A 22,280-nucleotide genomic window follows, 5' to 3' on the forward strand; every position below is an offset into this window, starting at 1 on the left:
CACTCCCCTCTTGCTTCTTGCAGGATGTGTAAGGAACTTGCTTCTATAGCTTTCTACAGAGCTGTCTTCGCCGAGTTGCTTATCACCGCCATCTACGTCTTTTTTGGCTTGGCGTCCGTTCTGGATTGGCCCGAGACACCCTCCATCCTCCAAACTTCCATCACTTTCAACTTGGCAGCAGCCGCAGCTGTCCAGATTGCCTGGCAAGTGAGTGGAGCCCACATCAATCCAGTGGTGACTGTGGCCTTCCTGCTCGGCTCTCGTGTCTCGCTGGTGAGAACTGTCTTCTACGTGGTGGCCCAGCTGGCTGGAGGAATTGTTGGGGCAGCCATCCTTTATGCGGTGACCCCTGAGAATTTGCGGGGAAATATGGGCATCAACAAGGTAGGTCACTGAATTGGCATCTTTGACATGGGCATTTGCCTTGGGAACACTCCTCAAATAACCTACCAAGCGGTATGTATTCCACCGAGCGTACCAAGAGTGACTGGAGTTGTGGATCTGCCAAGCATCAAACAGGGGTGTGGTTGTTAAGGTATGAAATATTGTCACTGTGTTATATTACAGAGGGACGCCCATCAGCAGAGGTGGTATTCAGCTGGTTCTGACTGGGGCAGGCATGTGCACACACACACACACACACACACAGAAACACAAACACACACACACACACATTTCATTTGTGGGAGAGGCACGCCAGCACGAGTGGGGCTCTGCAGAGGTGGTATTCAGCAGCTTCTGATCAGTTCTGGAGAACCGGTAGGGGAAATTTTGAGTAGTTCGGAGAACTGGTAAATACCACCTCTGGCTGGCCCTGCCCCCATCTATTCTCTGCCTCCTGAGACCCAGTTGATCAGGAGTGAATGGGGATTTTGCAGTAACCTTCCTCTGGAGTGGCGGGGGGGGGGGGGAACAGATTTTACAGTATCTTTCCCCTGCCAAGCCTGCCACAGCCACACCCACTGGTAGTAAAAGAATTTGAATCCCACCACTGCCCAGCAGATACAAATAGCTACAGTCCTATGTGAGTCTATGCGATGTATATTGGAGGTGGTGAGCCTTTGAGAGCTGTAGGCAATGAAATTTCATTGTAATGTATGCCGATTAGTGTACATTCAAAGGGACAATAAAGTTATTCTAGTTTAGGTCTAAGTCAATCGCTGATGGTACATCCTCTTGTAGAAGGCTGTGCAAAGCGTGTTCCTTGTTGGTTTACTTGGAAATTATTGGGAGAGGGAAGCTGATTATGATTTAAAAGGAAGAGAAAGGATTAGCTGGAATGATGGCTTGATGGAAGAGTCCAATGGGAAGGGCATTAGAAGAAACTGACAGTAAGTTCTAACAAAAACTCAAGGTGTCCTGGAATTAATTGCAACATGGATTGAATTATAAAATGGCTTCATGGTGGCTATAATAACATGCAATTGCATTTTTATAAAAATGGTTATTGTCACAGCTGAGGGTATCTAGTGGAAACAGAATGTTGTGGAAGCAGGGTATACAGCAGGATTGGGTGATTTCATACAACCACAACCTCCATCCCCCTTTGCCCTACAGACTCCCTAGGTTGGCTTGACAAAATTAACTGGAAAATGGCCAGTTTTTATTAGCATCTGGGGCAGAAATTAAAGGTCAGGGTAGGTAGCTTCTTCTGAAAATGTGGAAAGTCCAAAAGATCTAACCAAAAGAAACTGAAGAGTGTCAAACTTCTCCACTTGGTTGTAACTCTGGATGACTGATACATTCGTTCGTGCAAATCCCAGAAGCCAAACTATAAGACTGGGAAGGAAATGCTAAGACTGAAAAGGATTGTCCAGGCTTGGACAATAACAATTATCAAGGGAGATACAGGCCCCCATGTATGTCGACTCTAAATTCTAAGGTGGGGAAGGATAAGAATGTCACAGCAAACAAGGGAATAAGAATGACCTATTATAAATAGAATGGGAAGAGCAGAGGGTCCAGATCATTACTTTGGGTTCATTCATATAATGGGCAGATGGAAGGACCAAGGACATGGGAGACTCAGGGTTGATCTGGACGAGTTTGCCTCAATATGAGTACAACTTACTGTTTCTCAGTGACTGGAAGGCATGTTATTGGCCTCTACTCACTATCAGCCCACTGGGGAATTAGCCTCCACCCAGCTTATCCTGCTTAATATCAAGGGTGTTTTTTCTTCTACTTTGTTGTCTAATTTGCCTGCTGTACATTGTTGCATTGTAGGAGAGCTCCCTCCACCTATGTACTGAGTGAGAAATGGCCCTTTTCTCCACCCAGTTACTGGATCGCCTTAAACAACTCCATATCCCTCAACCTTTTTTTACACAGTGGTTTTGTAAATGAAGGAGATGTGGAATTTATCTTCAACAAATAAATGAGCAGGTCAGAGGTTGGAATTTTGCAGCAGGAACTTGTTAAGTTATGTTCAGCAACATCTAGAATGATTCGGTCCTTTGTTGACAAGGTGGAAGGTGCAACTATTTAACAAGGGACAAAGTGGATAAAAGAGGGCAGTTTTGGGGGAGGGAAGTAGAACTAAAGGTAAAGGTAAAGGTTCCCCTTGCACATGTGTGCTAGTTGTTCCTGACTCTAGGGGGCGGTGCTCATCTCCGTTGCAAAGCCGAAGAGCCAGCACTGTCCGAAGTCGTCTCCGTGGTCATGTGGCCTGCATGACTAAATGCCGAAGGTGCATGGAACACTGTTACCTTCCCACCAAAGGCGGTTCCTATTTTTCTACTTGCATTTTTTACATGCTTTTGAACTGCTAAGTTGGCAGAAGCTGGGACAAGTAACAGGAGCTCACTCTGTTATGTGGCACTAGGGATTCAAACCACCGAACTGCCGACCTTTCTGACCGACAAGCTCAGGGTCTTAGCCACTGAGCCATCGTGTCCCTTTTCAGAAGTAGAACTAAGTGTCATTATATCTATGTATTAGGAACAAACCTTATAAGCTTATGGAGAGGGAAAGAGCCCAGAGAATGCAGACTGCTCTTTCCTGGAAATAGGTTGGCTGATGGATTATGTGCTACCAAATTGTTGTTAAAGCTTAGCAACCCCATGGATAGATTTTCTCCATGATGATCTGTCCCTAACCTGACCGTTCAACTCTTCCAACTAAAACAGAGTGAGTGTTGTAAGATTTACAATGTCCATTGGTACTATGGAGTAAGGTTCTACATTTAGGCAACAAAAACGAAATGCACAGGTACAGTATCTGTGGTAACTTGCTCAACAGTGGTAACTGTGAAAGGGATCTTGGAGTCCTAGTGGACAATCATTTAAATATGAGCCAGCAGTGTGCAGCAGCTGCCAAAAAAGCCAACACAGTTCTAGGCTGCATCAACAGAGGGATAGAATCAAGATCACGTGAAGTGTTAATACCACTTTATAAGGCCTTGGTAAGGCCACACTTGGAATACTGCATTCAGTTTTGGTCACCACGATGTAAAAAAGATGTGGAGACTCTAGAAAGAGTGCAGAGAAGAGCAACAAAGATGATTAGGGGACTGGAGGCTAAAACATATGAAGAACAGTTGCAGGAACTGGGTATGTTTAGTTTGATGAAAAGAAGGACTAGGGGAGACATGATAGCATTGTTCCAATATCTCAGTGGTTGCCACAAAGAAGAGGGAGTCAAGCTATTCTCCAAGGCACCTGGGGGTAGAACAAGAAGCAATGGGTGGAAACTAATCAAGGAGAGAAGCAACTTAGAACTGAGGAGAAATTTCCTACAGTTAGAACAATTAATCAGTGGAACAGCTTACCTCCAGAAGTTGTGAATGCCCCAACACTGGAAGTCTTTAAGAAGATGTTGGATAGCCATTTGTCTGAAACGGTATAGGGTTTCCTGCCTAGGCAGGGGGTTGGACTAGAAGACCTCCAAGGTCCCTTCCAACTCTGCTATTGTATGTAATCAGAAGTGAAGACATTGGCGTGGGAGCCTCCTGCAGCTCTGGAAGTAGCAGGGCCTTGAATTAGGTAGGAAGGACAGAGAGTTTCTTTCCCGTTGCACCTAACCATGGCATCAACCCCATGTTTGTTGTGTTGTGCAGCCTTCTTTAAGAGGATGTACCTGTGAGGTTGCTTTCAGCACCAGGTGGTGAGTGAAATAGGCTGAAATCACTTAGCTAATCATTCTAGACTAATCAACTAATTAACTAATCAAGGAAAGAACCACACTAAAACTAAGGAGAAATTTCCAGATATTTGGAACAATTAATTAGTTGAATGTTTTGCCTCCAGAAATTGTGGATGCTGCAACACTGGCGGTTTTTTAGAAGAGCCTTTTGTCTGAAACGATATAGGGTTTCCGGCTTGAGCAGGAGGTTGGACTAGAAGACCTCCAAGGTCCCTTCCAACTCTGTTCTTCTGTTTACTGTACTGGTGTTCAATTAGCATTTGGCCACTTAAGGCGACAACATACAATAGCAGCCACAAGGTAGGTTAAAACCAGTTTGGGTTCACCGCCCATTAGTGTATGTTTGAGACCCACTCAGGTGAGCAGCAGTAGGTCAGTTCAGAATGGCATTTGCTGTTTGGTGTTTCTGGTCAGTTTTATCTAGCACCACGCTCAGTGGTGGGATTAAAAAAAACTGACTACTGGTTCTGTGGGCGTGGCTTGGTGGATGTGGCATGGCTTGGTGGGCGTGGCAGGGGAAGGGTATTGCAAAATCTCTATTCCCACCTCACTCCAGGGGAAGGTTACTGCAAAATCCCCATTCCCTCCCGATCAGCTGGGACTCAGGAGGCAGAGAATAGATGGGGGCGGGGCCAGCCAGAGGTGGTATTTGCCAGTTCTCTGAACTACTCAAAATTTCCTCTACTGGTTCTCCAGAAGTGGTCAGAACCTGTTGAATACCACCTCTGACCACACTGCTATTGCACCAGGGTTGCTTGATGGTGCTCTACTGCTCAGCCAGCAGGGCTGTAAATGCTTTAACTCTGAGTGGTTTGGCACAGGCTGAAGTACTGAAACAGTAGAATGAAAAGGTCCCATACTTCATGTACCTAATCAGGACGATATAATTCAGCAACAAATCACAACGGGATAGGGATTGGCCATGAGCACAGCCAGTATTTCTTTTCTATGGATTTAAGAAAGGGTGGGGAATATCTGGTTGCAATAATGGGGAACGTCCCAGAATCAGCTGTACGAAAGGCGGCAACAACACTGCCAAGGACACTAAGCCACTGAGATTTTTATATTTGGACAAGGATTAGTCAGCATCCATCATTCCATACCTCCCCCCTCACTTCAATATTTTCTTTGCTTATACCTAAGGAGCTTCTGAAAACCTATGACCAACAAAATTGGTATCTGTTGGAAAACACCCAGCCAAAAGGAAGGAGGGATCAAGGAGAGAATTAGCCTTGAGTTGTCACACAAATGTAAGAGATCCAGGACTCTCTCTCTCTCTCTCTCTCTCTCTCTCTCTCTCTCTCTCTCTCTCTCTCTCTCTCTCTCTCTCTCTCTCTCTCTCTCTCTCTCTCTCTCTCTCTCTCTCTCTCTCTCTCTCTCTCTCTCTCTCTCTCTCTCTCTCTCTCTCTCTCTCTCTCTCTCTCTCTCTCTCTCACACACACACACACACACACACACACACACCTTCCCCAAGCTCTCTATCTGTTCCCAAGGGAAGGCAAGCAGTCTGTGGACATTTCTTATAGCACCATACAGCAACGGTACTTGAAATCTACACTTGTGGATCTGGTCACTTGTGCCTGACAGTACATGTGACTCTACATGTAGGCAACAAAAACGGAATGCACAGGTACAGTATAGGTGGTACCTTGCTCAACAGTAGTAACTGTGAAAGGGATCTTGGAGTCCTAGTGGACAACCATTTAAATATGAGCCAGCAGTGTGCATCAGCTGCCAAAAAAGCCAACACAGTTCTAGGCTGTATCAACAGAGGGATAGAATCAAGATCACGTGAAGTGTTAATACCACTTTATAATGCCTTGGTAAAGCCACACTTGGAATATTGCATGCAGTTTTGGTCGCCACGATGTAAAAAAGATGTGGAGATTCTGGAAAGAGTGCAGAGAAGAGCAACAAAGATGATTAGGGGCAGTGGTGGGTTTCAAAAATTTTTGGAACTTCTTCTGTAGGTGTGGCCTGCTTTGTGGGAGTGGCTTGCCAGCCATGTGACTGAGTGTGAGTGGCTTGCCAGCCATGTAACTGAGTGTGAGTGGCTTGCCAGCCATATGACTGGGTGGGAGTGGCTTGGCAGTCATGTGACCGGGAGGGAGTGGCCAAGACGATGTCACTGAATTCTTTGCCCCAATGGATGATCTACAAAAAGAAGATATAAAAAAGGAAATTTATTATTTTGTGCACTTACTATTTAAATAAGATTAAAATAAGTACACAAAACAATAAAAGAGCTACTTACAGAAGGTAACTACAGAAGCTTACTACTTATTACTTGTATTTCAAGGGGAATACAATACATATTTAATTTTACACATGTTAACAGCTGCTGGAATTGTGTTTGCACAATAGTGGAAAAAACAAAGATATGAAAATGAATAAATATTAGAATGTGCAGGAATGAATAAATTGACAATTAAAATCAAGAAGGCTTTGAATACTTTTTCACGTGGGATTTGTTTTATCAATTGCTAACTAACAGAAACAGCAATTAGAAATCTAAAAGTATGAAAGAAAACACCAATTATGTAAGGAAAGGTCACTAAAATGTATAAGGAAATATTATTAGTACTTGATCATTATCTATGTGTAGATAACTGTGGGACATTACACACCCACACACACAAACTATGACAGTGCCAGGAAAACACCAAAAATCAACAATTTCCCCCCAAAAGACTGCAGATGAAACCAGTTTTTTCCCCTAACCCTAAGAACAGGAAAGACAAAGCCACTGGAATAAAAACCATCAAGGCATTGTGGGAAATTATAAAGGACAGTGCCAGGAAGCTCACAGAACCAGCAGACACCTCACAATTACCTAAACAACTCCCGCTGCCGTCCCCACCCCCGCGCCTGTGCTTTCTGGCGACCAGGCATTTTAGGCAAATCCGGGGACCTTGCAAAGGCCTTGTGAGGTCCCCAAAATTTTCAAAGACGCCGGCCGCGCTGTGTAAGCTCCTGCCCCATTCCCACCCCTGCGCCCGTGCTTTCTGGAGGCCAGGCATCTTAGGCAAGTCCCGGGACCTTGCAAAGGCCTTGCAAGGTCCCCAAACTTTTCAAAGAAGCCGGCCATGCCACGTAAGCTCCCACTGCCATACCCATCCCTGCGGCTGTGCTTTCTGGTGGCCCTGCGGCCCTGCGCTATAAGCGAGCCCGGGATCTTTGCAAGGCCACAAAAGTCACCGGATTCGCTTATAGTGCAGGGCCGCGGCAATTGGCCAGCTGCCCCCCCGCCCCGTGCTTAGTTGCAACTTACTTACCTCCTCAGAGTCGGCAGTCAGCAATAGAGAGCCAAGCAGGAAAAAAGGTAAGTGGGTTTAGATAGGGTTATTAGAGGCGGGCGGAGTGATTGCTGAGCCAGCCAATCAGTGAGCAGTGGGCGGGGCTACGATAGTGCAGATGGGCGGGGGGAGCGAGCGATGGAGGGGCTTCTGGAGGGGCAGGGGTGAGCAAGCGAGCGACAGGGCCGGGGCAGGTGTTCCGGAACTTACTTCCGGGTCCACCAGTGGAACCTCTTCTAACTGGTTCGGTAGATTTGACTAACAGGTTCTACTGAACCGGTGCGAACCGGTAGGAGCCCACCTCTGATTAGAGGACTGGAGACTAAAACATATGAAGAATAGTTGCAGGAACTGGGTATGTCTAGTTTAATGAAAAGAAGGACTAGGGGAGACATGATAGCACTGTTCCAATATCTCAGGGGCTGCCACAAAGAAGAGGGAGTCAAACTATTCTCCAAGGCACCTGAGGGTAGGACAAGAAGCAATGGGTGGAAACTAATCAAGGAGAGAAGCAACTTAGAACTGAGGAGAAATTTCCTGACAGAACAATTAATCAGTGGAACAGCTTGCCTCCAGAAGTTGTGAATGCCCCAACACTGGAAGTCTTTAAGAAGATGTTGGATAGCCATTTGTCTGAAATGGTATAGGGTTTCCTGTCTAGGCAGAGGGTTGGACTAGAAGACCTCCAAGGTCCCTTCCAACTCTGTTATTCTATTCTATTCTATTCTATATATGATACTGTACTTTGAGCTAATAGCAAATCTTAAAAATCTGAAATGCTAAAGATGCCCAATCTGCATAAACATTGCATAAAGATTCCTCCCCCAGCAAATATCACATCTAGTGGGAAAACATCTATCAATCCTGTTTTAATGTGGGCAGGCGATGTGGGTGAGGGGAGGCAGTGTTTGATAAATGGCTAGACCAGAGGGTTTAGCCTTCTGTTAGTATCTTAAATGAAATAGCAGCAAACCTATTTTTTTCTTTTCTACGCTAGCATTAAGCTGAAATGAGTAAAAAAGTATACAAGCTAAAAGAAGGGGGAGGGAAGGAAATAAAACCCTAAAGTGCAAAAAAAGAAGAAAAGGTTTAGAAGAAAAATAGAATAAATGTTATAAACGAGTAGCTTCTGATTATTACAGCAGATGTTTTGAAAAGTCACTTTCAATTTGTAGCTAGGACCAAGAGCCTCTGGCTCCACCTAACTTCAAGACATCCAAAGAGGGAAATGTCAATATTTGTCCCTTTTGTTTCTTTCCCAAACCTTCACCTTTTGATAATCCATAGTTAATCTCAAATTTCATTTCCTTGTCAGATGTCAAGAATTCATTTCACACTTCAGCCACTCTGAATTTGGACTACGCTGTGGGATAGGAATGTTTCTCAGCTACAAGAGAAGAAAGCCTATTAAGAAGCAGGAAAAAGTTGTGTTGACTAGGAGGAACAGAGATTTCTTATTACAAGCAATATCATACTAGGGCCGTGATGGCGAACCTATGGCACGGATGCCACAGGTGGCACGCAGAGCCCTCTCTGTGGGCACAAGAGCTGTTGCCCCAGCTCAACTCCACCACGCATGTGCAGGCGACTCCCACCAGCCAGCTGCATGCGCCGGGGTGGGATGGGAGGGTCATGTGCACAGGTATGGAAAGCGAAGGGGTCACATGTGCATGCATGGGCATGGGGGGAGCATGGGGGAGAAGTGTGGTGCCCCCACCACAGCCTGTTTTTGGTCCCAGGAGGCTGCAGGGAGGCCCAAAACAAGTTGCGGGGTTCACGTGGGGAGTGTGGGGGGGGTTGTGCATACATGCACATGGGGAGTGCAGGGAGGACATTGTACGCACATGCGCGTGGCTGGGGGTATCACATGCACATTGCATTATGGGTGCGGGGACAAGCGCGCTTTGGGCACGCGACAACAAAAAGCTTAACCCTCACTCTACTAGGCCACAGAACTATTCCAAAACACGAACAAAGTTCTGAGTTTGTAATATTTCTCCATTGAGCAAATGGAGGCAAGAAGCAATGGGTGTTTAAGCCTCATTAACAATCGCTCCCTGGGGATCTATCCACGAGTCAACTTCCTATCCACTGAACTACCCAGGGATTAAGCCCCAGCCTATACAACTTTTTTAGGAGCTCATTCTGGGAATTGCATCAAATGCTTTGCTAAAATCAAGATAAGCTATGTCCACAACACTAACTTTGTCCAAAGCATTTGTAATGTAAACATAAGTCAATCAGATTAGCCATCCCACTTCTGACAAGCCAAGTCAGTGGAAGAGCTGGCAGGGAGTCCCAAGTTGCAGCCATCTGATGTTGCGCTTAGCAACAGTGACTGATTTGCTTCACAACCGCGGTGGAACTGACATAAATTGAGCATGGTGATGTGATGTTTCACTTAATGCATGTGTCATTTGCTTGTCCCAATTTCAGTCGATAATGGAGGGCTACCTGTAGAAAGACAATATGCATCACGCCAAAAAAGGGAAAGACTAATGTTGCATGGTTTATTTTCATTTAGTTAGTTAGTTAGTTTGTCACTCATGTACAAGATAACAGAAATAAGAATAAACGTGAATAAGAACAGAGGAAATGAGTACAAATAAATGGGGACAGTAGGACAGGGATGTTAGGCACGCTGGTGCGCTTATGCACGCCCCTAGGTTGCGGCTACCATCTTAATCTTTTTTAACCTCCTCTCGGTAGACACAGCTGCACCGGGCATGAGTTCCTCTTATCTTCGTTACCAGTTCAGTAGCGGGATCGCGCACATGCGCGGAGCGTGTGTGATGAGGTCAGGGTGGGCGGGTGGAGCCTCACGTCGCCGCCACTACCGGTTCACTCGAACCGGTGCAAACCGGCAGAATACCACCTCTGAGCTGCACCCAGGGATTGGCAAGAAAAGCGGAAGGGACGGTCTTTGAGCACAGCAGAAGGACTCTGGTTTCCTGGTCTCGAAAGGCAAACAGTCATGAAAACTGGAGGGATGTAATCACAGCAGGGCTCAGCCTTAATATGATGGACTTCAGATGGAGCAGACATTTGCCAGAAGCTGGAAAACATCATTTTATAACTAAAAAGAAAGAGGAAAGTTTAGAGTCCTTTTCAGCTGATCAGGGATGTCTGCTGGCTTCCCCTGTTGGAGAAATATAAAAGCCAGCTGTTAAAGTCACCTGTTTTTCCACCTGGAGCCAGCTGCACAGAACTATACATCCTTCAGGGTTCTCCCCATAAATGTTGAGGTAGGAGGGACCCCCCCCCTCAATGATGTGTTGGCATAAGAGGGATTCTGCTGTTTATAACAAAGTGCTCGGATTGAACTGTGGGGGATCCTGCATTTGCGTAACCTAAAACCTCTATAATAATCCTTTTTCCCAGGCAGAAAAGATGCCAGCCATATGGTTAAAGTCTCCTTCACCATTGCTTCCTTCTCTGCCCTAGGTGAGCATCCATATTTCAAGTGGACAAGCTGTTGCAGTTGAGCTCATCTTGACCCTACAGTTGGTTCTGTGTTATTTTGCATCCACCGATACCAAGCGCAGTACGGGCTCCCCTGCTGTCATCATTGGCATCTCGGTTGCCCTGGGCCACTTGGTTGGGGTGAGTAAATTAAGAGATGCTGAGAAAGATAAGAGTAGGGCTACCAGAACTGGCCGACGATTACTTGAAAACCCACACCCGGGAGCCCTAAGCAAGACAGGCGTTGTTTTATTTTGCTTAAAATGCGAGAGGCAAGCTTTTAAAATGATAGAGAGCGCTCTTTGGAGGGAATAGGCATTCAAAGCAAAATAAAAATCAATGTTGGAAATAAAAGACAGAATACGCCCAAGCCAGCATTAGCCAGATAAAGCTGAGAACTCTTAAAAACCGGGAAGAAAGGAATAAGGCAACAGATATTGTTTCAACCGCCCGGTAAATACTATGAGCTGGGGACAGCTGGACTGGGCTCGTGGCTGAAAAGTTTGCCCATGTATAATGCAAACAAGTCAGGGGTATTTTCGGGAGAACATTTGAAATTAGCTAGTGGATCCTACGGCAATCAACGTTCTAAGCTTTTACAGCTGTGTTCACAGATAATCCCACTACAGTGGGTGGTGTGATGAACAACTGACATCACAAAGCCCACAGCACACCCCTGTTGGCCAAATATTTCACCCAGACCGTAGCCTGCCTCAAGCAAAAGAGACAATCTAGAGCAGGGGTGTCAAACTCGCGGCCCGCGGGCCGGCTGCCTCACGTGCTGGCTCCGCCACCGCCTGGTTTAGCGAAGGGGGGGGGGAAAGTCCCAATACGTCACGTGATGTTGCTGTGACGATGCAAGTTTGACACCCTTGTTTTAGGGGAAAGGAAACTAGGAGTGGCTGCTGGAACCAAAGAACACCCAGTCTTCAACGTCAGGCGTAAGACTAGAAAGTTACACAAGCATTTTCCACCAGTGTGTTGTTCTATATAGATTCCATCCAGTGGTGGGATTCAAATTTTTTTACTACCAGTTCTGTGGGTGTGTGGCTTTGTGGGCATGGTGTGGCTTTGTGGGCATGGCAGGGGAAGGTTACTGCAAAATCTCCATTCCCTCCCCAGCCCACTAACCTGCTTTCCAGCTCCATTCTCCTGTTGAGGGCAACAAAAGAAGATCAGCTGGGAGGCTGGGAGGCAGAGGGGCGCGGCCAACCTATTTGCCAGTTCTCCGAACTACTCAAAATTTCTACTACTGGTTCTCCAGAACCTATCAGAACTGGCTGAATACCACCTCTAATTCCATCCCAACACTGTACAGGTAGTCCTCGACGTAGAACAGTTTATTTAGTGATTGTTCAAAGTTACAACGGCACTGTAAAAAGTGACTTATGTCCGATTTCCCACAGTTATGACCTTTGCAGCATCTGTATGTTCATGTGATTAAAATTCAGATGTTTGGCAACTGGTTCATATTTATGACGGTTGCAGTGTCCCAAGCACACGTGATCCCCTTTTGCAACCTTCTGACAAGCAAAGTCAATGGGGGAGGAGTCAGATTTACTTAACAACCGTGTTACTAAGTAACCAACTGCAGTGATTCACTTAACAACTGTGGCAAGAAAGGTCATAAAATGGGGCAAAACTCACTGATCATATGTTTCACTTAACAACAGAAATATTGGACTCAATTGTGGTCATAAGTTGAGGGCTACCTGTAGTAGTTTGGACTACAGTGAGGAAAAAATCTTTTGATGGAAGTGCAACATTGAAAGAGAGAATGGGAACTTCCGCCAGAGCTGCCTTTCCTAATCCTTTCTTCCGATTTCCCATTTCTAGCATTACTACACTAGATGCTCCATGAATCCAGCCCGATCCTTTGGTCCTGCTGTCATAACTGGGGATTTTCTTCAACAGTGGGTAAAACCCTCTTCTTTCTGTATCCTCATCCCCCATTATTCCAGGGTGTAGGTGGAAGAAAAGTGGGGTAAAGAATTATCCAATTGGCCAGGCCCTGAAAGCCTAACTATCAGTAGGATTTAATTGTATGCACTATGAACTATTGGGAGAAATGTCCTTCTGGGTTCGGCTCCAAGTGGGGGAAAAGACACTGGAGACATGGAGGCTGCTTGGAAAGATGGTTTTAATGGTGGACAGGACCACATGGCTTGAGGTCCTGGGGAAAAAGGTGATTGCATGGCTCCAGATGTTGGGTGAAAAAGAAAAGAGGAGGGAGGAGGGGCTTGCTGGGTTTTTTATACTTTCTGTTCAGCTCCACTTCTCTGTTTCCTGTTCCTGGGTAAGAAATGTATTCTATTGGTTGTCAGACTCCCATGGGGCCATGCAGGGGCAACTCTGTAGGCTGTCTTGAGTCCAAGTTTGGTTGAGCATCGCTTCTTCCCAGGAGCCCTGTGGTGAGATGGCTAAAGGGTTAATACTATCATGCCTTAATCCAATCACCCTGGCGCTGAAGGGGAGGGATCTTTGTTATGTAGAGTAGACTGGCTCAGCGCCCCTAATGGCCCATTGAGAAAGGTGTGGGCTATTAAGAGTGAGTCTGTTTTCTGCCTTAAAACTTCATTTCTGATTCAGGGAAATATAATATTCTGCCTTTTCAATATTTCCCAGGATATTCATTTTTTCTAGGAGAGGGGTGGGTGCTAACTTCCTACAGAAACCAAGGAGGAACTGCAGTGGTCTGGGATTATTAAAACCAAAAACGACCATTCTGTATTACAAGTCCACAAGCTTCTTTAAACCTCCCATAGAGTGCTGCTTAATTTTCTGTAGCCATCTGCATGAACTTACTGGCAGGTGTTTTGGGGGGGGCTATCATGGGATTTTAAGTAGCAAGGCTGCAATGGTTCTCAGAACCACTTTCCACAAAGGCCTCTTACTGATCAGGACTTTGTTCAGACATCTTAACTGTAGCTCAGTCTGGCAACAACTGTGTTTTTAAAGCTGGGAGGTGATAGCCATTTTCTGGTTGCATATAGCAGACCAGTTTTGGTCTCACCCAGTTCCTAAGAGTAAAGTCAGAGGAGGCAAACCCTGGCGGTTGCATAAATAGCTTCAGTTGCTGGCATGAAGAATAGGGATAACCAGCTGTGGGCCACGGTATTCCAGATTTGCCCTATAAGTGGCAGCAAAGAGAGACAAAACTCTCTGTAAATCTATTCTGCCCTCTGGTGGTGGTCTGTGAGGTTGCTAGTAGTAAAAAAAAACAGCACATAAATCAAGTGATTGTTTTTTTTAAAAAACCACATATCCTTACTTCCTAGAGGGGCTACAAACGGGCTCTCTCTTACTCCTGGAGGCTTGGTCCCCTACAGAAGACAGGAGTCATGCCTAGAACATTTCTATCACAAAAGACAAACCCTGACTTTTTTTCCCCCTTAGGCCAGGTTGACTTCCTTTCAAAGCATAGCAACAGAGCTGCCTAAGAAATGTTTCTGCTTGAGTCAGAAATGGGATGGTCTAATCCTGAATGCACAAAGGGGGCAAGCCTTGACATATAAAGATAAGGAGATAACCATCCTGAAACAGATCCCCAAGAAAGTGAGGGAAAAAAGAAAACAATATTCGCAATTGGCGAATAAATTATACCAGAAGGGGGTGTGGTTTAGATGGTTGATGCCTGAAGGTATGTTAATATTCTGGGAGGAGACAAGAGTTAGGATTAATACACCCATAGAGGCGCAGGCCTTTATGGAGAAAAATAAACTGCTCCTAGAAAAACCAGAAGACTCCCTAACAGACATACAAGACACGGGAGGGGCCGGAGCTCTGCCAGCGGGGGGAGATGGGGCGACAACAAGAAAGCTCAGATCACACAAATGAGTAAGAAAAGTCATCTGATATAAATTGATCGAAATTACCAATTGAATTTACCACACTGACTACATGTTATTACTTAATATTGAATTTTATGCAAATGTATACTATGAGTTTGGAGGGGGGGGTGCATCTACCGTATTTCGCAGCTGCCAAAATTTGTAACTTTTCCCTTACCTTTCCCCTTTGTAAAATATAAAAAAACCAATAAAACTTTGTTTAAAAAAAAAGAAATGGGATGGTCTACATCTCTCCCACCCCTCCCCATTCCACATGCAAAAGCTAACTGGGTTAGCAGTTAAATCTTCCTTCAATATTGACAGTGAAGCCCTGTAGTCTTTTCAGGCAATAGGCTGGCTTTAAAGGGGCATGGCGCTAACAGCATAGCTTTCTTCTTTTAATTTTCCCTTCCTAGCCTTTTCCTCCTGAGTCAGGGGTCAGCAACCTTAAACACTCAAAGAGCCACAAAAGTCCTAACCGGAAGCCCCACATTCAATTCTGGAGCTGACCGGAAGTCCGGTTCCCCCACCGTAGAGTCTCCTCCTAGCTCAGTGTCCTTTTCCTTCTGCCTGTCCTAACTTAAAGCCCTATCAATTGTGGAGCTGACCAGTGACAGGGAGCCGCAGCAGAGGAATGAAAGAGCCACATGCGGCTCCAGAGCCGCAGGTTGCTGATCCCCTGTCCTAGGTGATTACTCTGCTTTGCTTAATGTAGAGCCACCTGGGAGCAACATACTCAAGCTGCCTGCCACCAACTTGGCAGGGTTCTCGTTGCAGCTGTGGTTATTCACAGAAGTTTCTGACCTTGAAAGTTTCCAGGAAGGGATGCATTAAGATGGAAAATGTAAGAACAGAACTAAGCGGAGAGAGGAGTTGTAGATCTAACTTCCCTTTATTTTCTTGTCATTTACTTCCATTTTAACCTCGATAGTAGCTTATGGCTTTAAAGCAAGCCCTTCCCGCTTTGCATATCCAGCTCTCCTTAAAGGAGCTTAAAGCTGAATTCAGTCAGCAGGCATTTAAATTTAGCTTCCCCCAGTTAAAGCCGGTGCTCCATTTGATACTGAATTCTGACTCTGGGAAATCTTCAAGAATGGGAGTTTGAACATTTCCTGACTTTGATCTTGCCGAGAAGACACGGTCCATCCAGACCAGTGTTTCTCAAACGTGGCATCTTTAAGATCTGTGGACTTCACCGCTGCTGGCTGGAGGATTCTGGGAGTTGAAACCTGCACATCTTGAAGTTGCTACGTTTGAGAAATGGTCTACATCAGGGGCGTCAAACTCACATTGTCATGTCGTCGTCACGTGATGTATCGTGGCGTTTTCCCTCTTCGCTAAACCGGGGATGGCATGGCCAGTAATTGACGCATCCAGCCCACAAATTTAACATCCCTGGTCTAGATCACTGTATCATATGCCAGGGGGTTTTGTTTTCACTTCGTGGTGAATTTCGAGTCCTTGTTGTGTGAAAATCTTGGATGTACTTCAGCATTTTGGTGAAAGGATTCAAAAAACGGGACAGGTACATTCCATTCCCCCCCACCGGCTTTTATTTACACGGTCCATCTTATCTTAGTTTGTATCTGTCTTTAAATAGGGTAAGCTGTCTATCTCTGATACACAGCTATCTCACTCCCATGGATTGCTACTCAGTTCTACAGCAGCTTTCCACAGAAGATGTCACAACATTGGAAGAGGTGGGTTGATTCACATGGCAGGACATAACATTCCCAGTCAGGAATGTCTACAGATCGCAATCAAAAAAGTCAAGGCAGCAGTCACAATGGTGATGGAAGCTCTACCCAGTTTTTGTATGGGTTGCATATATCAGGGATGGCAAACCTTTTCGGCACCGAGTGCCAAAAAGGTGGCGCGGAAATGCGCACTTGCTTGTCAGGACCGTGCTCCAGAAAAATTGGACTTTTCAGGTTCTAGCACGCCTGCACACCCAACAATCAACTGGCTGGCATGCATGCGCAGGCTGGTTTTCGGCACTGCCACCTGTGCAAAGGGACTGTGGTCCAGAAAAGCCAAACTTCCAGGTTCTGGCATGCATGTGCGCTTGACAATCAGCTGGTCGGTGTGCATGCACATCCCCGTTTTTGGCACTGCTGCGCACGCAAAGGACAGCTGATCGTCAGGTGCGCATGCGTGCCAGAAACCCGGAAGACAAACAGGCAAGGCCATACATGCTGGGTGACATGGCTTTTTGTGCCACTTTGGGCGTGCGTGCCGTAGGTTCGCCATCATGGGCATATATGGCGCACATAACAAAAATTAAGGCAAAGCTTCATTCATCATTGTTGCCATCATCTTGATTTTTCTGACCATGCTGGGGGTGATCCTGGTTGTAGATGTTAAAGGCTGTAATGACCTGGGTTCTGATTCCAAGGCAGAGAAAAGGAATTAAATCCTGGGAAACCGTGAGTGAAACGAATCTAGTGTAGATCTGGGTAGATCCGTGATCTACCTAGTAACTTAGGTTCAATTCACTTCAGTTGGACTGCTAAAGATTGTGCAGCTTCTTTGGCTCGGAGCTCCTGACTTTGGGACAAATAGGGTTGTTGTTTAGGTCAACCGATGTGAAGTCGTCCTTGAGCTGACTTAGTTTTGATCTTTCCTTACAGATCTTCTGGGTGGGCCCCTTCATTGGCGCAGTCTTGGCCACTGTCCTTTACAACTTTGTCATTTACTATGACCCTAAGCCTTTCAGCCAGAGACTGTCCATTCTCAAAGGCAGCTACGATGGAGAAGAGCTGAAGACCCCGGAGGAGAACGCTCAAAAAGAAGTGCTGCCATTGCCCAGTCTGGTGCATAGACTGTAGCCTCTTCAGTCACCCTGGAGAGGAACTTTAGGATGGGCTCAGCAAGAGATGGATCTGTGGGTGGCGATCCCACAAGCAGCCGCTAGAGGGCTCCAAGTGCCTTTCCTCTGAAGTGTTGGCTTGCCATGTGGATTTTGTTACATTCTCATCAAGAGGTGCCTGGCAGGAGCTGGTCCTTTGTTGTCCTGCGATTGGAAGCTGCCATGTGGGTAGCTTAAGAACTCTATTCAGGAAATTGAAAAGGGCTACTTTCAGCATAAAGCGAATATGAACTTGACGGCTATGAACTGCAGTGCCAAACGAGCGGCTTGCTTGAGGTTTAAACTTGTCTTTTTCTAGGCAGATATTTTTTCCCCCCAGAGGATAAGCAAAAGTTACTTGGATAAATAGCCTGGATGCTAGCGGGCTCCTTAGGGGACGAATGAACCATTTCACCAGTGCTGCATCTCATGCAGTAAAAAAAGGTAAAGGTTCCCCTCGCACATATCTGCTTGTCGTTCCTGACTCTAGGGGGCAGTGCTCATCTCCGTTTCAAAGCCAAAGAGCCAGCACTGTCCAAAGACTTCTCCATGGTTGTGTGGCCGAAACACCGAAGGCGCACGGAGCGCTGTTACCTTCACATCAAAGGTGGTCCCTATTTTTCTACTTGCATTTTTATGTGCTTTCGAACTGCTAGGTTGGTAGAAGCTGACACAAGTAACGGGAGTTCACTCCGTTACACGGCACTAGGGATTTGAACCACTGAACTACTGACTTTTTTGATCATAAGCTCAGCATCTTAGTCACTGAGCCACCCCAACATCACGCTACATAAAATTATGCTGCCTTCACTGCTGGGAAACAAGGAGCAAGAAAGGCAGGGGCAGATCTCAACCTGTGGATTTTCCAAGTCATGGAGAATTTTCTCTGGGCCTCTATGAATCCCCACCCCACCCCCACTGCACTTCCAGACAAGGGTTTCTCTCAATGGAAAAACGTCATCCCATCAAAGTAGGTAAGGAGTTGCTGCCTAGCATAGACTTTCACCCATCCAAAATAAACAGGAAGTCCTCGGCTTATGACCCACAATCGAACCCAACATTTCTATTGTTAAGCGAGACACTTGTTAAGTGAGTTTGGCCCCATTTGACAACCTTTCTTGCCACAGTTGTTAAGTGAATCATTGCAGTTGATAAGTTAGCAACGCGGTTGTTAAGTGAATCTGGCTTTCCCCATTGATTTTAGCTTGTCAGAAGGTTGCAAAAAGTGGTCACGTGACCTTGGGAGAGTGCATCACTATGAACCAGTTGCCAAGCATCTGAATTTTGATCACATGATCACGAGGATGTCTCAAAGGTCATAACTTTTAAAAAAATGATCGTAAGTCACATTTTTCAGTGCCATTGTAACTTTGAATGGTCACTAAATGAACTGCTGTAAGTCGAGAATGATCTGTGCATGAAAATGGGATCCCTAGTAGAGCAGAGTCCAAACTCCAGCCCCTGAGAGTTTTGAACATAGTCCTTGGCCTTACCCCCAAATTGCCTTTAAATTCTCATTTGGATTATTATAGAAAGAGACTATTTGCTACACAGTGAATAATCACACCAACTTTACTTTGTAGATTTCATTCACACTGAATGAAATCTATGTTGCTCTTGTGTGAGGACCCTCCCTACCATCAGTGTGTTAAACCTAGATTGAGGGGTCCTTGGTGCTCTCTGAGCCTGTTTGCTTTCTTGCAGACGTTTCATTACCCTAACTAGGTAACATAATCAGTGCTAGGATAATGAAATGTCTGCAAAAATACTAGAACTGGGTTGCTCCTGGTTTTACTACCGGTTCACTTTGTGCGCGCTTCACTGTTTGCATGCTGCAAGCTTTGCTGTTTGTTGCACGCTCTTCGCATGCGCAGAACGATTTACAGTAAACTGTGCATGCGCACGCACTACTAAACCAGTGTTTTTCAACCTTGGCAACTTGAAGATGTCCGGACTTCAACTCCCAGAATTCCCCAGCCAGCGAATTCTGGGAGTTGAAGTCCGGACATCTTCAAGTTGCCAAGGTTGAAAAACACTGTACTAAACAACATTCCGGCAACAGCAGCAGCAACCAGGGAACCAGTTTGGGGGCGTGGCCAGCCTGGGTTGCTGCTGGTTCTGCGACCCAGGCCAAAATACCACTACCGGTTTGGCTGAACTTGGCCAAACCGGGAGCATCCCACCTCTGAAGAAAAGCAAGCTCAGAGAGCACCAAGGACCCCTCATTTCAACTCTGAGCTACAAATATTCTCCTTTATTGGTTAAACTTCGATCAAATGAAAGGTTTCCACCCCTCCTCTCCCACCAGGCAATAAAAAGTAGAAAAGTTCACCTCAAACTTTACTTATTTCTCCAATAGTCTCGCTGCCCGTTTTACAAAAATCAATTCTGGGCAACCAACAAATGAAATAACAAACATAAAAATAACAGAAATAAAGATGTGAAAAAACCCACATTCAAAGATAAACAAACAAACACGTAAGCCTTAGGCGAAGGTGAAATAAGAATGGCGTCTCCGCAATTGAACCCTCAAAACGTATCTCCAGTTCCTTGGGAGCCTCAGGCCTGATAATATAATGAGGTTATTGAGAGTCTTCTGGAAATCATTGTTTTATGACCACACTTGAAGTTAAAATTTCCAGTTGTTAAATGAGTTTTGCCCCATTTTATAATCTTTTTTCCACAGTTGAGTGAACCATTGAAGTTGTTAAGTGTAGCATGCTGTTGTTAAGTGAATATGGCTACCTCCAGATTCCAAGTTTGTTTGTCGGAAGCCGTCGAGGGAAGTTACTCTGCAACTGGCACGTAAGAGGAAGCTCCCTCTTAGCCACCACTGCTTGAGCTCAACTCCTGGTGGCTTACAATTTCCATGGACCTTTTTTTTTTTTTTTTTAAAGAAAACGTCCCAGCTCTGGATCAGTCCGCTGGTTCTCCGTCTGGATTAACCAGGCTCAACTCCCAGCTCCCAAGGTCAGTCCGAGAGTCTGCCAGATGTTGCTGAGCACTCATCTCTTCGAATTAGCTCATTCAAGGGCACTTTGTGGGCTGTCAATTTATGACAGATGGTTTCCAGAAATGACGATGATCCCGGAGCTCGTGAACTTTTGACTATGTAACGGGATGGAGAGAGAAAAAAACTCCCAGTGCACTTTGAGCTCAATATAAACGTTTCATTTGGGTCAAGCCTGTCAGCATCCCATTTCACAATGACATAACACTCAAGGCTTTCATTAAAAGCGGGCATCAGATTGCGGTTCTTTTGAAAGCTCGTGATTCACCTCTTGGCTCAGGACAGGAGCTGAGCATTTTCTTAGACAAGGCAATGAAGGGAATCCGGCATTCGGCGAGTATCAAATGGGCAGGTAGTCCTCGACTTACGACTGCAACTGAGCCCAAAATGTATGTTGCTAAGGGAACATTTGTTAAGTGAATCTTGCCCCATTTTACGACCTTTCTTGCCCTTTCTTGTCAAGTGAATCGTCGCAGTTGTTAAGTTAGCAACACGGTTGTTAAGTGAAGCTGCCTTGCCCATTGACTTTTGCTTTCCCGGAAGGACGCCAAAGGTGGTCACATAACCCTGGGACACTGCAGCCGTCATAAATATGAGTCAGTTGCCAAAACATCTGAATTTTGATTCCGTGCCCATGGAGACGGTGCAACGGCTGTAAGTGTGAAAAATAGTCATGTCACTTTTTTCTCTGTGCCGTTGTAAATTCAAACAGTCACTAAATGAACTGTTGTAAGTCAAGGAGTATTTGTAGCCTAAGCTTTATGCTGTTTATTTCCAGAGCATTGTTCACCCAGGGAGCTATGGGGTGCCTGGTTTTTGCCTTCACTAAAAACATCCTACACAATTCTGCAATCTAGGCGGCTAGAATGAGAGAGGCAACCAGGGTTCCAGGGCTATTGAGTGATCTGGGATCTGAACTCAAATACCAGGTTTTACTCCAGCGATGGCTAACCTTTTTGTCCTCACGTGCCAAAAGTGTATGCTCACAATAGCACGCATGCATGCCCACACCCATAATGCAATGCATGTGCGACACCCCTCCATGACCCCTGCTCCCCTGTGCATGCGTGTGTGACACCCCCCGCCGCACCCCATTTTGGGCCTATCAGGCCTCCCTGCGACCTCCTAGAACCAAAAATGGGCTGCGGGGTGGAGCTGTATCCTCCCACGCTCCCAAGCCCCCCCCCCCATGCACACACAGCCCCCGTCCCAAGCATGCACGCGCATTCTCCCGCATATGCGGCAGAGACCCGAAAATCAGCTGGCCAGTGGGAGGGGTGCACGCATGCGTGGTGGGGCTGAGCGTGCCCACAGAGAGGGCTCCGTGTGCCACCTGTGCCTCCGCGTACCATAGGTTTGCCATCACAGTTCTAGTGCGACGTTCTCATTTCTTTTATAGCTCTCATTAGAGTTTAAGGAAAACAAATCTCAGTTAATATTGAAAGGTCAACTTAACTCCCTTCTCCAATATATTTTTAAATTCTCCCAAATGTCTCTAATAAAAGTGTAGAGAAAAAGGAATTGCCTGAGATGCTCATTTTCGGGTCCTGCAGGGCTGAAATAATTTGGAATTTAACTTTCTACTCAGATCTGAGCCACAAGACACACGCGGAAGAATTCAGACGGGTCCACAAATCAGAAGTGGGAACTTCTGGCCAGCATAACTTCCAGTAATGTTGGCTGTGTGAACC

The 22,280-nt window shown here is 45.8% G+C and overlaps 1 protein-coding gene across 1 annotated transcript; it reads left to right on the forward strand.

The window, feature by feature from the left end:
• Nucleotides 1-24: 24 nt before the first annotated feature.
• LOC309384089 (aquaporin-6-like) lies at nucleotides 25-17,980 on the forward strand (the record flags this gene model as incomplete). The annotated part of the gene is made up of 4 exons (XM_081937280.1): nucleotides 25-384; nucleotides 10,884-11,042; nucleotides 12,738-12,818; nucleotides 17,362-17,980. 4 exons carry the CDS (start codon nucleotides 25-27, stop codon nucleotides 17,557-17,559), a joined length of 798 nt encoding a protein of 265 aa, XP_081793406.1. The 3' UTR covers nucleotides 17,560-17,980.
• Between the last annotated feature and the right edge of the window lie 4,300 nt (nucleotides 17,981-22,280).

The sequence above is a fragment of the Natrix helvetica genome (genome assembly GCF_964273705.1).
Source record: "Natrix helvetica genome assembly, chromosome: 1".
Taxonomy (NCBI): Eukaryota; Metazoa; Chordata; class Lepidosauria; order Squamata; family Natricidae; genus Natrix; species Natrix helvetica.